Consider the following 16889-nt stretch of genomic DNA (forward strand, 5'->3'; position numbering starts at 1 on the left):
AAGGAAGCGCTGGATCGCCCATGTTATGGCGTTTACCAAACTTGCCCCGACGTTGTCGTATTTGGGAGCCACGGTCCTGCTTTTGTTTTCACGGGTTACGAAGCTGAGTACCGCGTCTGCGACGCGGGCGCCTTGCGGGCAGAGCCCTTAGCCACCCTTTATCTTGCGCGGTCAAAATCAAAAAAAATCGAGCACAATTGCGTTACATGGGCATGGCCGGGGTTTCTGCACCGAACGATCTTACTTTCGGTCTATCGAAAGTGTTGATCGATAAAATTCTTTTGCTCGTGCTTTGCTGGGCGTTGCCCGGCGCTTCGAGATCATGACCTGGTCCGGCACCCTTCGCGCGCCGCTGATCGACCTGGAGCGGCCCGACGAGACCGAGTGGGACTGCCGCGGCTTCGACACACCTCTCCCGCAAGGCGTGCAGCACGTCCACGACGGCAACTTTCAGCTCGTGAGCCCGGCTCCGAGCAACAGCATCCCCACGAGCAAGCCGCGCCCCGAGACGGTGGCCAAGCGGAGGCGCGCGCTGCTCGCCATCGTCTGCTGCACCACCGTCATGCTCATCGAGTTTGGAGGCGGCCTCGCCGCCCACTCCCTCGCCCTGGTCACCGACGCAACGCACATGCTGGCCGACGTGGCGTCATACTGCATCGTCCTCGTCTCGCTCGGCACGGCGTCCAAGGGGCCGTCGGCAAGGGCCTCCTTCGGACTGCTGCGCGCCGAGGTGCTCTGCGGGCTCGGCTCGCTCCTCCTCATCTGGGCCACGGCCGGGGTGCTACTCTACGAGGCGGCCTGGCGCATGTACGATCTCGCATCGTCAGACAACAAGCCGCGCACCGACGGGCCGACCATGCTGGGCGTGGCTGCCCTCGGGCTCGCCTCCAACCTCGGCCTGCTCCTCCTCTTCCGCGGAAGCGGCGACAAGGGCGACGACAGCCACGGGCACAGCCACGGCGGCGGTGACATGTCGACGCGAGCCGCCCTGGTACATGTAGCGGGGGACGTGGCGCAGAGCGGCGGCGTGCTGATCGCTGCCGCCCTCATCACCTTCGACGGGCAGCGGTGGGTGTGGCTGGACCCCGTCGTCACCGCCGCAGCCGCCGTCTGGATGCTCTCTGGCACGCTGGGCTTGTTCCGCGAGGCGTACACCGTGCTGATGGAGGCGTCGCCCCCCGACATCGACACGAACGAGCTGCGGCGCGTGCTCTCTCGAAGAGCGGACGTCACTTCGATCCACTGCTTCCACCTGTGGGCCCTCGCCCCTGGCAAGCTGACGCTCACCGCGCACGTGCTCTGCGCGCCCTCGTGCGAGGACACAGACGAGGTGCTCGAGGACCTCTGCAAGGTTTGCCAGTACAAGTTCGGTATCCACCACGTCACGTTCCAGGTCACGCAAGACCGGCGTCTCGTGGGCAACGGCGGACGTCCGTGCGGCCATTGACGTCCGTGCGGCGGCTGCTGAGACTGAGACTGCGCAGCCGGCCGCGCTTCGCCGCAGACCAGTAACCGATCGAGGGATCGAGGTTGAGTGGGGTGAGTCGTGTCTTGAGTTGTAGGGAGGGGAGGGCAAGGCGAGCGAGGCGGTCTAGCCGCCGCCACTAGAGAACCCGCCCCCCGCCGTCGTGCGCGTAACATCGGGAGTCAGCGTACATCAACCATGGGGGTGTGCGGTGGTGTGTGGGGGTGCTGCTGCTGGCTGCACACAAGGTGCAGCGCTGCGGTGTGAGTCGTGAATATTTTACTCCAGTTTCCCATATGTCACTGCACCAGGTAGGAACCACACGCAGTGCTGTGCAGCTCGGCGTCAGCCGCGTAAGTGCCTTGGATCCAGAGCCGGTTCTGCTCGCTCAGCGGCCGCAACTTAATTGTCGACTTGTGCGGCACGTGCGCGCTGGGCTCGACAAAGCGCTCGAGCGGTGGGACGAGGGACGCGGCCGCTCTGACGAGGTCCTCGCTGAGGGTCTCAACACAAAGAGGTATGATGTGCAGGCTGGCAGGAGCTTTTGCCAGGTAGTGGTCGTAGACGGGTAGCATAAAGTTCTGTGCGTGGCTCGCAAAAGTGCTCTCCATCGCCGCCGCGTGCAGGGCGTTGCGCTCGTCACGTAACGCGTCGAGGTAGCGATTGGCGGCATCGGTGCCGTTGAAGTGCGCCCGGAACAGCGTGTTTGTCGTCTTGCTCGATTTGTGGCCCTCGACCCGTCGCCGAATCCCAGAGAAGATGCGTGAGGCGGGCGACCGCAGCGCGAGGAAGAGGCGCCGGGCGCCGCGCCGTTGCAGGTCCTTGGCCGTGCAGCGGTGGTCATGGTGAGCGTGCTCCTGCTCCAAGGCCAGCATGAGCGTCGCAGAGCCGGCGCGCGCGATCGCTAGGTAGCTGGTGGCGCTCCTCCTCGTCAGCGGCGGCGCTTCGCACCGGCTGAACATCTGCCGATGGCGCACAAAGCGTTCGATGGCAAACCCGCCACTGACGCTCGGCTTGGTTGAGCCACAGAAGAAGTCGGGCGCGCCCGGTGACAGCTTGCCCACAGTTGCCTCGTCAAGACGCCTTGGGGGGGTGGGCCTCCTCGGCCGCTGGCTGAATGACCGGAGCAGCTGGTCCAGCCGTTTCGGGCGACCCGACGCGGGTGCCGCCGTGGCATTCCCCTCTGTGCTCCGCGCCGAAGCCAACGCCCCGTGAGAGGGCACGAATGCGTTCTCGTGTGGCAGCGGCCCGGTCGGGCAGTTCCTATGGGCCCTCAGAAATGGGCACAGGCGTGACCAGCCGGTCGACCGTGACGTCTCCCGGTCGAAAAAGTCGATGACCAGCAGGCGCTGCGGTGCCTTTGCAAAGTAGGAGATGATCCCGTCGTTGTGGCGACGGTAGGCGGCTATCCAGGCGGCTCGCGAGGCATTGTGTGCGCCCAAGAGCTGCGTGTACCGATCCACATTGGACTGCTTCTTCAGCTGACATGTGACCCAATCCCGGATGGACCTCCACCAGTCGGCCTCTGGCCTCACTGTCATGTTGTAAAATTCTTTTCGACTCACGCGACAGGCGAGGCGCGGGCGACAGCTTCCTCAGAAGCCGTCGCCCGTGTCGTGTCGTGCGGCGCGAGTAAAATTCTTTTCGACTCACCCCCCCCCCCCCCCCCCCTCCCCCGTCCTTTAGCCTCTTGCGACGCAGGTTCCGACCCTCTGCGTGGCCGACTCACACAGCGAGCCTTCCTGTCTCCCGGCTGCCGATTCATCAGTCGTGCTCAGCCAAGGTATTGTAGAGACCGACCATATGCACAATATCTTGACTGAGAGCTAAGCCCAGCATGCAGTTCGACGATCGGCAGCCTCACCGCGGGTCGCGCCGCTGCGCAGCGAGAGCCAGGCTCGCCCGGCGAAGGTGACCAGAGAGCTCTCAACAAATACCAGAAAAAATCAGGGAGCCTCAGGGAGTGCCACTGCCACCACCCAGGCCGCGGGAGCCGATCGGCTGCGCCGAGGACAGCTCCCTCAGTGTGCTCCGCGGCTCACCAGTGTGCGCCGCGGCGCCGTCCAGCAACTTTGGCGGCCAGCGACCGGTCGAGTTCTTCGACTCAGGAGGAGAGAAAGGTACCGTCTGAAAGGCATTTTCATGCTCTATTGACTGGCGAAAAAATCCCCCGCCAACTGTTTTCACAGCGGGCGTGATTCACAGGTAAGCTTCGCTCGCAAGAGGTGGAGGACGGCGCGCTCGCTCAGCCGCAAAACGCGTTATAACCACGAGCGACTACCAGTGCATGAGCAATCCTGCCCCGGCCACTGGCATTGCCGCAGTGCCAGATGCGGGCGCCAGCACCACAAACTACGGCGCCGTGCTCGTGCAGCAGGACAACGTGATGCGCCAGCAGGACGCCGCACTCACCGACCTCTCGCGCTCGATCGGCACGCTGCGGACGATGGGCGGGCAAATACACAACGAGCTCACACTGCAGGTGTAGCCCTCCGACCTTCGGGCCGCCTCCCGCGCGACGCGCCTCGCGAGCCACACCGCCTCGCCGCGCCCCGCAGAGCAACCTGCTCGATGACCTCGAGCGAGGAGTCGACCGGACGCAGGGGACGCTCGCCTCGCAGCAGGGTCGGATGAAGAAGCTGCTGCAAAAGACGAAGAACAACTGGCTGTACTGCTCCATCCGTGCGCCCCGCGCCCCCTCGCCCCCGCCGCGCCAGCTGCGCCTGACAGCTACCGCTCCCCGCAGTCTTGCTCATCGTTGTGCTCTGCATCATCATCTACATCATGCTGACCATCTGACGGCGGCGATATTAGAGCGCTCTCGCTCGTTGGTTCCGTTGTGATGTGGTCTCCTTTGGCGCGAGAGAGACCCGCAGAGTGTCTTCGAGACGTTTTTTATATGTAGGATTCCTAGAGTGATCTGATCACTGATGCATTTTTTAGCTGTGTATGGCGCACGGCGACGCGGCGCTGGACGGTGGACGTGGACGGTGCTTGATGTACAGCCTTATTGAGGTTGTGCTGTTTTCTCTCTCTCTCTCTCTCTCTCTCTCTCTCTCTCTCTCTCTCTCTCTCTCTCCTCTCTCTCTCCTCTCGACTCTCGCTCGCTCTCTCTCTCTCTCTCTCAAAATAGTCGAGTGCACAGCCAGGCCGCAGAGCGCTCTCTCTGCGCACAACGCCGCACGCCGCCACGGGTTTCCAGCATCGAGAGTCGTGTGCGGCTGCGGCAGCCGGAGCCACTCACGAACACGATTCTCTGATCGATATCGCCGCGCCCCCTCACGAGATGACGCACCCCTCCGCGCCCGGCAGCCCGCTCGCTGCCAGCTCTGTCGGCGGTGGCCCGCACGCCTAAGGGAAGGAGGAAGGTCAGGTCGGAAGGTGGTGGTGGTGTGTGCGTGCGCGCGCGTGACAAACAACGCCAGGGTTCCTTCGAACTCTTTTGTGTGTGCGTGTCGCGCGCCTGCATCTCCTGCATGAGCTTGGCGACGCGGTCGGTGTCCTCCGGCTCCTCCTCGTACGCGGCGACGATCTGGTCGACAAGAGCCTGTTCACAGCCGCAGCGTGAAGAGACGCCGTTCGCAGGCTCGCGGCGCAGGCCGGCCGTTCTGTCTGTCTGTCTGTCTGTCTGTCTGTCTGTCTGTCTGTCTGTCTGTCTGTCTGTCTGTCTGTCTGTCTGTCTGTCTGTCTGTCTGTCTGTCTGTCTGTCTCTCTGTCTGTCTCTCCCTCTCTCTCTCTCTCTCTCTCTCTCTGTGTGTGTGTGCGTGCGTGTGTGTGTGTGTGTGTGTGTGTGTGTGTGTGTGTGTGTGTGCGTGTGTGTGTGTGTGTGTGCGTGCGTGCTTCATCAGTCAGGCCCGCCTGCTGCTTCTCTTAGCGCGCGCGATCTTGCGGCGGGAGCGATGCGCCCTGCCACGGCCGAAGTGTAAGCGAGGTGTTGAAGCCGAGGTGTTGCAGCCCGAGGTGTGCAGCAAATGTGCGCACGCGAGGTGTGCGGCCGTTGGTGCGGCCGTGGTGCGGCCGTGGTGCGGCCGTTGGTGCGCCCGTGTTGCCGCCGTTGGTGCGGCCGGTGTCCACACCTGGTAGGCCGGGGTGCGCCCGGGGTAAGCCAACCCCCTCTCCTCCAGGTAGCAAGGAAAGTTGGATCCCATTCGAAAGCATTGGCCTCCCGCATCCCCTCCTTTTGGGGGAGAAAGGGGGGGGGGGGGGGGGGGCTTCAATGGTGGGAACTCCCCTTGCGTGGCGCTTTGCAGGCTGACGACTGCGGTGTGGCGGGGCCGAGACACTTCCGAGACACTTCCGAGACACCTCCGAGACACTTCCGGTGTGGCGGGCCCGTTCCACGCGCGACCGCGTGCGGGAGGAGGGAGGTGGGGGGGGGGAGGAGAGCTGGCGGCTTGATAGTCTGGGACTGCTGGAAAAGCGTTCTGGCCCAGGCCCTTCTGCGAGGTGCCAGTCGGGAGGGGGGGGGGGGGGCGGCAAACACGCCCCAGACGCCTCAGCCGCGGCGGGGCCCACCGCCCTCCCTCGCCTCCTCTGACGGTTGGCTCCCCATCAGTGGTTTGAGTACGGCTGCGTGAGCACGGCTGCGTCCCTCGTGCTGGCGGGAGGTGAAGAGGGCCAGGGCTGGGAGTCCCTCCATTGCTGGCGGGGGTCGGGGCTGCCGCAAGTGAGCTGCCGCGCTCCTTGGATAGCAGCTGCCCAACGAGACCGTCCAAGAGCCCGTCGATCGCCTCGTCACTGGCGCCGCCGCCGCCGCCGCCGACGCCGCCGCCGCCGCCGCCACCTCCTAGCAGCCCCTCCAGCGCACCCGCGTCCATCTCGCCGAGGCCCGCCTCCTGCAGCTGCTTCGTCAGCATCTCGAGCATCGCCGCCGACTCGTCGCCCTCCGCGCCGCCGTTCGCCGCCAGCGACTCGGCTGACCGGGCGAGAGCCGCAAGCGTCTCCTCCATGCCGGCGAGCTCGTCTCCCGCGCCGCTGCTCGCGCCGCCAGAAGCGCTGCCGCTGCCGCTGCTCTGCGCCGCGGGGCCGGTCGGACCGGACGGAGGCCGCGCCGGGCCCGCCACTGCGGCGGGTGGAGCGGCCGCGGGCGTCGCCGCGGTCGTGGGCCGGGCCGGAGGCTCGTCGTCGCTGTCCGCGTCGAGCTCGGCGAGCGCGTTCTTCAGCAGGTCCTGCATGGCCGGGTCCGCCATTCGATGGGCGGAGGTAAAAGAGAAATTGCGGCGGGCGTGCACTCCGCACCATGCACAATGCCGCTCTCCCCGCACGCTAGCTCGTTCACCGTCTGCCACGCCACAGCGGTGTGGAGGACGACTGACAAACGCTGCATTTGCAGGCCGTGCCAATTCTTGGTTGTCCATGTGACCTCGTCCAGGTGTGCTGAGCATGTGAAAGTTTGTTGCTCAGCTGGTTCGCCGCCTCCCTCAGGGAGCTGCGGACCTCCTTTCCAAAGCCTCCGAAGCTCTCGAAGTCGAACAAGCGCAGATCGCAATCCTGCTCCCGCGCAAAGCGGTAATCGCCATCCAGCTGCATGAGCGGCCTCTTGCCTCTTGGGGGCATCCGCGTCCTCCCCCTCCCCTACCTCCCCCGCCTCCGCCTCCTCCTCCTCCTCCTCCTCCTCCGCCACCCGCCGCTGCCGTCGCTCTCGACGGCGAGTACTTGCCGCGCCCTTTGACCAGATTGAGCAGCCCGGGCTCCGTGTTGCCGAAGCGAACATACGCCCCCTTCCAGCCGAGCTCTCCGTCGCCGGCCGCGTCCTTGCCCTTGCTCGCAAGCGAGCTCGTGAGCTTCAAATCGGCAACAAGGCGCCTGTGCCCCTTGCCGATGTTTGCCGCCGCCACGTCAGGTTGTTTGGGATTACTGTAACTGAGGTGTGCAGTCGGCTCCATCTCGATGATCATGCCCCACGCCGAGCGGAGGGTCTTGACCAGTCGTTTGAGTAGGAATTTGTGTCTTGTAGCATGCTTCGACCGAGGGTTAACCATCGCGGCGTCGCCGAGGATGTCGTGCAGCTGGCCGTTGGGTGCCCTACACACACGTCCTCGAGCGCCTGAGCCCCGAGCAGGACACACCTCACGAACCAAGCTGCTCTCGCACCTCCTCTCACTAGTTACTCGGTTGGGCTCTCTCCTTTCTATACTTCGTCGCTTTCACCGCGTTTGGATGCAAACTTGTGAAATTTTCAGTGAAACGGGGGCGGCCGAAACGTTTCATGTGAAATTCACATGAATTCACATGTGAAAGTGAAAGGGTGAAATTTCACTCACGAACCCTGGTGTTGTGTGCCGTCAGAGTGACTCTCTGTGTGTCAGGGATAGTCAAGGCCGTCCTGCGTCCATCAGAGCTCCAGTAAGCTCGGAGACACCCCATTAGCGCGGCTCGACCTCTTTGAGTCAGTCCCTTCCCGGCGGTTTGGCTGTAGAGCCTCTACAACCAACTCTACTCTACATCGCTCTACAACGCAGGCAGTTCGTCGCACTTGGAGCACTTGGAGTGCGGTCATCAACCTCACGCCCAGGACCGGGGAGCTAAGAAGCGCACCCAGTTGGCCGGACGCTCGGCATCGGGTTACGGGCTAGAGAGCCCTAGCCCCGGGGGTGCGCGGTCGCAGGGCCATAACACGTCTCCGAGGGATGGTTCCGTGTACGCGCGGCGGATGTAGAGCTCTACAGCTCTACAGCGCTCCAGAGCGCTCTACATCTCTACAGCTCTACACAGCGCTCCAGAGCGCTCTGCATCTCTGCATTCTACACCCTCCCTCAGAATGGACAAAAAAGAAAAACATGACTTTTCCTGCTTTTTCCCGATCGCGACCCAATTCGATCGATGCTCCTCGCTACTGCCCACGCCGTGTCCGGCTTCCACGTGGGATCGCACGTGACGTCTGTCGCTGCCCAAGTCGTGAAAGTCGTGATTTCTGGTTGGTTTTCAAAATCTCGAAATGCCGATTTGAGAGAGAGAGAGAGAGAGAGAGAGAGAGAGAGAGAGAGAGAGAAGAGAAGAGAAGAGAAGAGAGAGAGAGAGAGAGAGAGAGAGAGAGAGAGAGAGAGAGAGAAGAGAGAGAGAGCGAAGAGAGAGAGAGTGGTTGCCCAATGGGTGGCAGGTGCCTCTGCTGCTGTGGCATGCCTCACGGCTGCGGCTCGGCGCGGCGCGTCAGCTCGGCTCGGCGTAGCGATAGTGGCCAGCGCAACTCGCCTGGACTCCAACGCTCAGCCAGGAGCTCCCGCACGCGCTGGCGCGAGTCATGTGGCGCATGCAACGCGTCTGAATGCTCGCCTCGCCTCGCGCAAATGCGACCGTCCTCGCAGCCGACAGTCCACCGCCTGCTAAAGAAGCACAGCGACGAATGCGGCACCGGCGACGCATGGCAGGCTGGTCATGACGCAGTTATAGGGTGTTGTGTGCCGTCAGAGTGACTCTCTGTGTGTCAGGGATAGTCAAGGCCGTCCATCAGAGCTCCAGTAAGCTCGGAGACACCCCATTAGCGCGGCTCGACCTCTTTGAGTCAGTGCCTTCCCGGCGGTTTGGCTGTAGAGCCTCTACAACCAACTCTACTCTACATCGCTCTACAACGCAGGCAGTTCGTCGCGCGGCGGATGTAGAGCTCTACAGCTCTACAGCGCTCCAGAGCGCTCTACATCTCTACAGCTCTACACAGCGCTCCAGAGCGCTCTGCATCTCTACAAACAGCTCTCCTACAGATCCTCTACATCCTCTACTCTGACAAAAAAGAAAAACTGGCGGTTTCCCTGGCCCCACGCCGTGTCCGGCTTCCACGTGGGATCGCACGTGACGTCTGTCGCTGCCCAAGCCGGCGCTCTGCGCTCGCTGCATCGGTTGTGTCTGGCAGAGACGTCCAGCGGAGTGGACGTCTCGTTGGAGCCGACGTCAGCCGGCGCGGACTGCGGCTGCGCAGAGCCGCAGGGCGTGGTGATGAATGACGTCCGCGTGACGGGCCGCAAGCTACGCAGTATGGTGCTCGCGAACGCCGACAGCCTGTGTGCAGCGCGATTGGCGACGAGGGCAAGGCGGTGGTGATCTTCCTCCGCCACCTCGGGTGACCGCTGTGCTGGGACTACGCGCTCAACTGGCCGCGCGAGACGCCGCGTCTCGCCGCCGCCGGCGTCGCGGGTCCGCTCTTCATCTCTGTCGGCCGTCCCGACCAGCTCAAGCAGTTCCTCGAGGTCAACCCGGAGCTCACGGGCGCAAAGGCTCTGATCGACGACTCGCCCGACTTTGCCGGCTACAGGGCGGCCGGCTTCAACCTCAAGCTAGGGGAAAAGCAGCTCGAGAAGCCGCCGGACTTCAAGCCGCCCAAGGCCATGGGGATGGGCAAATGGATGACCTACCTCAAGAATGTGGGCTCGCTCTCGCCCGTGCCCAAGGGCATGAAGTTTGGCGAGTTCCCCGAGGGCGTCAAGGTGCTGGGCGGCACGTACGCGATCGACTGCGACGAGGTGCTCTTCGCGCACAGCGACGAGGTGCCGGGCGCCACGCCCAATATCGAGGAGGTGCTGGCGGCAGCCGGGGCAGCCTGAGCAGTCCTCTGGCCGCGTGCCGATCTCCCTCCTTTGCTCGAGCATGACGCCGTCGCCTCCACGCGGGAAACCTCTTCCCCGCCTGGCGACGGCCGAAGGACGAGCGAGCAAAAGGAGGTGCGCGGCGCGCGGCATTGCACACGTGATGTTCTGCACATGCGCGAGCCGTGACTGCGAGTTAGGTAAGGTAAGGTAAGGCGTAAGCGGTAAGGTAAAGCAAACTTCTCCACCCCCGTGTCACTGGGTGTGGGACACTGATCTCTCTTCACACTGTGCACACGACACACCGCGTGACACAAGAGCGTCAGAGGAGAAATTAATCAGCTGAAGACAACATCCCGCCAGAGTCGCCAGACTATCCCGGATCCTGCTGAACAAGTTCCTCTTGTAGCTCGACCTCGGTTTGTTATGACCCCCCCCCGATGAACACACCAGTGAGGGTGGGCGAGACGATGGAGGGGTCCCGTAGCATGCGGAATCGACCCTATCCAGTGCTCAAGTGCTCAAGCAAGCGCCAGCTGTCCGAGGAGGCCACCGGCCAAAAGCGCATGTCTTGAAGGTCCGATACTGGAAGCCCATCCATGTAGGCACCTTACACCGGCCAAAAGCGCATGTCTTGAAGGTCCGATACTGGCAGCCCATATAGGCACCTTACACCAGAGAGAGAGGCCTAGAGAACACAACCCCCTCTCTCTTTTCTCCCAGTAAGCTAAAAGTACGTACACCAGCGCAGAATTGCGAAGGAGAGCCGTAAAACGCTGAAACGGTTATAACACACGCCCCACTGGCGCAAACCTCCATTCCCTGGCCTGCAGACTGCCTTCTTGACACTTGAGAGGGCCTTTGGCACAGGACCCAGCGGATGTCGTCACTCCTTGCCGTAGTACTCGGCGCAGGATCACCACCGCCAGCATCCCAGTGCAAAGACTTTTGCGACACGAAAACGCACCTGTGGGCGCAACGATGTGATTGGCGGGGCTGCAACGGCTGCTCGCAATGCTCCCTCATGACTTGCAGCATATTCTGCGACGCCAAAACACAGCCGTGGGTGGAACGGTGCACCTGGGTCGGCTGCAACGGCTGCTTTGAGTGCTCCGTGCCGCCGCCCGCGCTGCCTCCGTCGCCGTCCCCTCCTCAGTGCAAGGCGTATTGCGGAAGCAAAACACAGCCGTGGGCGAAGCGGTGCACCTGGGTCGGCTGCAGCGGTTGCTCCGAGTGCTCCGTGCCGCCGCCCGCGCTGCCTCCGTCGCCGTCCCCTCCTCAGTGCAAGGCGTATTGCGGAAGCAAAACACAGCCGTGGGCGAAGCGGTGCACCTGGGTCGGCTGCAGCGGTTGCTCCGAGTGCTCCGTGCCGCCGCCCGCGCTGCCTCCGTCGCCGTCCCCTCCTCAGTGCAAGGCGTATTGCGGAAGCAAAACACAGCCGTGGGCGAAGCGGTGCACCTGGGTCGGCTGCAGCGGTTGCTCCGAGTGCTCCGTGCCGCCGCCCGCGCTGCCTCCGTCGCCGTCCCCTCCTCAGTGCAAGGCGTATTGCGGAAGCAAAACACAGCCGTGGGCGAAGCGGTGCACCTGGGTCGGCTGCTCGGGCTGCACAGAGTGCTCTGACCCTTGCGCTGAGGTTCTGTGCGCATCGACCGAGGCATCTCACCTCCTCGACTTTAGCCTGGCGACACTGCAGAACAACAACCTCGGCGGCCAGGGCCCAGACGTCTCCTCTGACGAGAGCATGTTCTTCGCGTCGGTCGGAACCATGCCAGACGGCTCGCCGCTCAACCTGCGGGTCACCGCGCTGACACCATACGTGCCGCACAATGCCGCGAAGCACAACCGCATCAACGGCGCGATCCCGCAGATCAACCTCGGGCAGAACGAGACCGTGACGCTGCGGTTTGACTTCGCCGACAGCAGCGGCCAGCAAGCGGTGCTGAGCGAGTTCTTCTTGACCTACTACGACCTCGACCAGGAATCGGACCTGCCGTCTGGCATGGAGTCTGTGACGGCGAGCGGCTTCGTCAAGTATAGCATCGACCCCAACACGGAGCTCGACGTCAGCACCGCGCCAGACGGCTCCGTCACCTTCACCTCGTCGCAATCGGGGCGCCTGGAAGACAACCCGACTCACCCAACAGCCCTGACAGCGGAGCAGCGCGCGCGCTCTGTGACCCTCTGGTATCGCGAGACCTCGACGCTCACACTCATCTACTCGACGACGGCGGCCGCTTGCTCGCCCAAGCCGTGCGGCGGGCGCAACCTCCTCTTTGCAGGCGTCAGTGTATTCGACCCCCACCCATGCTGCGTTCGGCCGCCGTCACTCCCGACCCCTTCGCCGCCACCTCCTTTTCCGTCGCCACCACCCCTGGAAGCGCCGCCGCCGCCACCCCCCTCACCGCCGCCACCACCCCCCCTATCGCCGCCGCCGCCCTCGAGCTGCTCCGCTTCGTCGGCCACCCATCCTCGGGGTCGGCAGGCGCGTCCGTGCAGGTCAACCTGAGCCAGGCGACCAACGAGAGCGACGCCGTGTACGAGGTGCGCTTCGAGGGCGGCCTCGAGCTCGGCTCGGGCACCGGGGCGCCGCCGGTGCTCGGTGTGCGAGGCGTCGTTCACTCCGGCGGCGAGGCGTCGCTGCAGCTGGAGACGGTCGAGCAGTGGTCGCCGCTCGGCGGCAACCTGCTGGCGCTCCCGGCCATGCAGGGCGACCTGACCGTCAGCGGCGGCCTGGTCAGCGTGAGCGTCGCCGCGGCGGCCAATCACGTCGACATTGTACCGGACCTCCTCGCGCTGAGCGACCTGCGCGTGCTGGCCACTCTCGCGTCCTTCAACGTGTCGGGCGCGCCTACGGCCCTGGCGGTGACTGCGAGCAGCACCGTGCTCGTGGGGGGCGATGCCGGCTTCAGCGGCACGCTGGCGGGCACGCTCGACACAAAAACCGGCACGGCGACGCTCGCCATCGCGCACCCGGGCGGCTGGTCGCCTCTGCCCTGGCTGACGACGCCCAGTTTTGCTGGTAACCTGAAGCTTGGCGGAGCACAGCGCCTCGCATTTGAGGTGGACGTCGACTTTGCAGATCGCCTATCTTTGGGATCTATTCTTGCCCTGCGCGGCGCAGGCTCGCAGCGGCGCGCCTTAAGCAGCCCTGAAGCACGCAGGGACGGGGAGAGACGCAGCCTGAGCGATGCTGCTGGCCCACGTCTCTCCCTGGAGCTGAAGCAGCAAACGGAAGGCTCGGCCACAAAGTTCATCATAGGTTTTGCGGCGCAACTGCTCTTCTCTGGAGATCGACTGCCCCCGCCGCTGGAGCTGACTGGCCAGCTCAATCCCTCAGGCACCTCCACTCTCTCCCTCTCAACAACAAGTAGCTGGCGGCCCCTAAAAGATACCCTCGACAGCTTCGTTCTTTCGAAGCTAGATGGCACGATTACCTTTGAACCAGATGGCTCTTTTGCGGCGAGTTTAACTACAGCAGGAGTAAGTGTATCGTTGGCAAATGGACAGGTTGAGCTGCTAGGCTGGGAGGGAGCAGCGTTCGTCAATAGCTCGTCTCGTGCGGTGTACGTGACAGCAAGTGGCGACGTACGGATCGGTGGAAGCAACGGCTTCAATGCCAGCATTAGCGCGTCAATTGACACCTCGGTGCCGTCTGCCCAAGTGTCGCTCTCGCATGCTGGAGGCGTCTGGCGGCCGTTTGCGTCTACACCTTCTATCGTATGTCCCGCTTTCGACGCTGCCATGAGTGTTGGCGGCGATCGGTATGTAGGTCTGCAAGCCTCCGCGAGATTCAGTCAGCCTGTGGAGCTTTTCGAAGTTATCAGCCTTAAAGGGCTAGCGTCCAATCCAGGGCCTACCTTTGGCGTGGAGTTGACTATGGAGCACGAAAATTCAGCGGCCAACGTCCATGCTTTCGTTGACGCACACGTCTGCGTTAAGCTTAACCATCCACCCCTCTGCGTCGATGTCCGCGCAGAAGCCAGCACAGACGGTATGACCCTGTCCGCTCAATACACGGGCGGCGACATCTACCCCCTGAGCGGGACTGGCCTGCAGGGCTTCGTCACCAGTGCTGTGCTCGTCAAAGCCAGTCAGACGAGTCCCCTCGGCATACGCTTGAGTGCCTCACGTGGCCGCCTCGAGGCCTCGCTCGGAGGAGTTGTCCAATGCGATCTACGCGGTATGGGTGGACGCAGGACGGGCGATGACGGTCACACAGGAGCGACACACAGAACCACAAGACAAGACACTCAGCCAACCTGGCTGCCACACATCCTGAGCGAACTTCCCTAGACACCCGCGGCCGGACTCCATCCGGCACGCGTCGCTGGGCGCTCAGAGCTGCGTCCCCTGCTCGCCACTGTGAGACACCCGCGGCCGGACTCCTAAAAGAAAGAAAGAAAACAGACAACCCAAGGGAGGGATGGGAGGACGGCACGCCGCCACCACACAGGGATTTTAAGGAGAGGTGTGTGGTGCGCTATCCGTCGCCCACCCTAGGGAGTCGGACTCCTGTGAGAGAGGCTTGTGTTCGAAGAATTCTTTCACCAACCCCGGGAGAAGCCCGACGTAAACGACTTCGCGCGAACATTGCAAATGCTCGCGCTTCTCCTTTTCCAACCCCGCTTCCATCGCGCCCACGCATCGGCTTCGCTCCCCACTCCACCACCGCTCCTCAGGGTGGGGCGCAGCACTATGTTGCAGCGTGGCGATGAGCAGACGTTGGAGGAGCGAATCTCTGCCATGCAGGCTCGGAACCAGCGGCGAGGGGCTGTCGTTCTGGGGATCGTCGTGGTTGCCTGCGTTTGGCTCTTCTCCGTACCTCCGGACATTCGCCGCAGCAGCATCTGCGGGCTCGACGAGAGCACGGGCTGCACGCCGCTTCCAGCACTCGCGAGGCGTATTGCGAGCCATTACTCTTCTTGCGATATTGCTGGACGAGAACCTGACGTGCCGGCTTGCGTCGCATTCGACTTCAGCATCGACCCGCGGTCGCGCGCCAGCTTTGATCGCACGCTCGAGTCGCTCTTTGAGGGGGGAGGGAGAGAGTAGCACGGCATTGTGCCACACGGTGTTTGTGGAGGTAAGGTAAGGTAAGGTAAACGTCTCCACACACACAAAGTGGTGGGGCAAGGGGGGGCGACCCTCGCATCTCCACGCCCGGACACGGGCAGGAGCCCCACGGCATTCAAAGTGCAAGCACCGGCCCGGTGCCGTGGGTGAGCAACCTGCACCCCACTCCCTCCCTCCCAGACACAGGACCCACACACAACCCCCACAGCGTGGACGACTACGTGTTCAGAAACACCAAGCAGCGAGGCGAGGGTGAAGGGGTAAGGGGCTGTGTGGGGCAGAATCTACATCTGACTACTCCATCTAGCCTGGGGGGTCGGAGGAGGGGGGGGCAGAAAGGGTAAGATATGGTTGAAGCCAGCTAGCGGTCGGACGCCCTGTCGTCGGAATACTCCTCGGAGCCGGTGTCCTCGTCGTCGTCCTCGCCCGACGCGGAGATCGGGCGAGAGGTCTGCATCGCCTCGCCGGCTGTGAACCTGAACACGGCGTCGGCCGGCGCCGAGGCGCCGGCGGCCGTCATCAGGTGCATGACGAATCTGTCGCGGCATGCCGCATCTATCTCTCCATACTAGCCTGAGAGCCCCTCTCATCCTCTAACCCTATCTCCATGATTAATGGATGATTATCGCCCTCTGATATATCCCATCACACCTCAACCCTATTCCTGGCCCACTCCCACAGGCCCGGGCTGGGCGCTGCAGCGTACCATCAGAGGCGGCACCAGATACGCCGGACCGGAGTGGTGCGCGGCCGCCCGGCAGAGGGAGGGCAGTGCCGCGTTGGCGGCGAGAAATAATTCGTGGTGCCGACAAAGAGGTGAAGAAGAGTCAGGCTCGGACTAGACATGATCTGCTTTCAACATACCCAGAGACGACGTGTTTTTCTTCTTTCTAAGTTTTGGCATCATCAGCAGCTCTGCGTTCGGATTTCTTTTTGCGCTTGGATTTCTTTTTTGGCGACCTAACGCGAGCCATCTCAGATAGCTGGGTCGGGCTCCAGCTCGCGCGTCAACACATCTAGCGCCGTCTTGCCCCGACCGTAGCCTGACAGTGCGTAATTGTTTTTCTTCTTTTGGTGAGCCTGTGTGTGTGCCAGTCCGCGCCAGTCTGCGCCCTTGTCGTGCCAGTGTGCTGTGAGAGAGGCTTGTATCTTAAGAATTCTTCTTTTAGACTTCGTCATCAAGGGAAGTCGAGAGTTGTCGAGCAGCGCGCTGCAACAGCAACACAGCATGCAGTCCGCGCTCAAGCTCGCGCGACGGCCGGCGGCTGCCCTCTCGAGGCGCGGCGTGCGCAACGCGGGCAGCCTGACCATGGACGTCCACCCGTCTGGCGTCGCGCTCATAAAGATCGACTGCCCGAACGCAAAGCAGAACACCATGTCAAAGGAGCTGCTCGAGGAGTTTGAGGAGATCACGTCGCGGATCGAGAAGGACGCAGCGGTCAAGGCGGTCGTGCTCATGTCCTCCAAGCCGGGCTCCTTTGTCGCGGGCGCCGACATCAAGCAGATTGCTGCGCTCGGCGACGCGCCTCCGGAGGTGCTCGCAGAGGCGTCCGGCATGGGCCAGGCGGCGCTGGACAAGCTCGAGTCGATGCAGAAGTCGAAGCCGTGGGTCGCGGCGATCGACGGCCCCGCGCTCGGCGGCGGCCTCGAGATTGCGCTCGCCTGCTCGCACCGCGTCGCCACCTCGTCGCCTAAGACCATCCTTGGCCTGCCCGAGGCGCGTTCGCCGCCGAAGCCTCTCTCACCACCTTCCCAAAATATTCCCGCCACCCCGACTGTGCCTCCCACCACCCTCCCACCACCCTCCCACAACTCTCACACCACCGTCCATCGAC

General features: G+C 63.3%; 3 protein-coding genes across 3 annotated transcripts in view; all 3 read left to right on the forward strand.

The window, feature by feature from the left end:
• Positions 1-322: 322 nt before the first annotated feature.
• Positions 323-4388, forward strand: EMIHUDRAFT_468178 (hypothetical protein; the record flags this gene model as incomplete). The annotated part of the gene is made up of 6 exons (XM_005783823.1): positions 323-1393; positions 2378-2513; positions 3152-3166; positions 3691-3947; positions 4024-4147; positions 4212-4388. The coding sequence occupies 6 exons, from the start codon at positions 323-325 to the stop codon at positions 4262-4264; spliced, it is 1656 nt and encodes a 551-aa protein (XP_005783880.1). The 3' UTR covers positions 4265-4388.
• A 4363-nt stretch (positions 4389-8751) lies between these two features.
• Positions 8752-9999, forward strand: EMIHUDRAFT_231839 (hypothetical protein; the record flags this gene model as incomplete). Its single annotated transcript, XM_005783824.1, has 3 exons — positions 8752-8847; positions 8996-9436; positions 9562-9999. The coding sequence occupies 3 exons, from the start codon at positions 8752-8754 to the stop codon at positions 9997-9999; spliced, it is 975 nt and encodes a 324-aa protein (XP_005783881.1).
• A 6238-nt stretch (positions 10000-16237) lies between these two features.
• The window catches only part of EMIHUDRAFT_442209 (putative hydroxyacyl-coenzyme A dehydrogenase/3-ketoacyl-coenzyme A thiolase/enoyl-coenzyme A hydratase alpha subunit), a 3895-nt gene continuing 3243 nt past the window's right edge, over positions 16238-16889 (forward strand). Inside the window, exon 1 of the mRNA XM_005783825.1 lies at positions 16238-16772. Coding sequence (XP_005783882.1) covers positions 16283-16772 — 490 coding nt within the window. The 5' untranslated portion in view covers positions 16238-16282. The remainder of the gene's footprint in view (positions 16773-16889) is intronic.

The sequence above is a fragment of the Emiliania huxleyi genome, assembly GCF_000372725.1.
Source record: "Emiliania huxleyi CCMP1516 chromosome Unknown EMIHUscaffold_176, whole genome shotgun sequence".
In the NCBI taxonomy this organism is placed as follows: domain Eukaryota; phylum Haptophyta; order Isochrysidales; family Noelaerhabdaceae; genus Emiliania; species Emiliania huxleyi.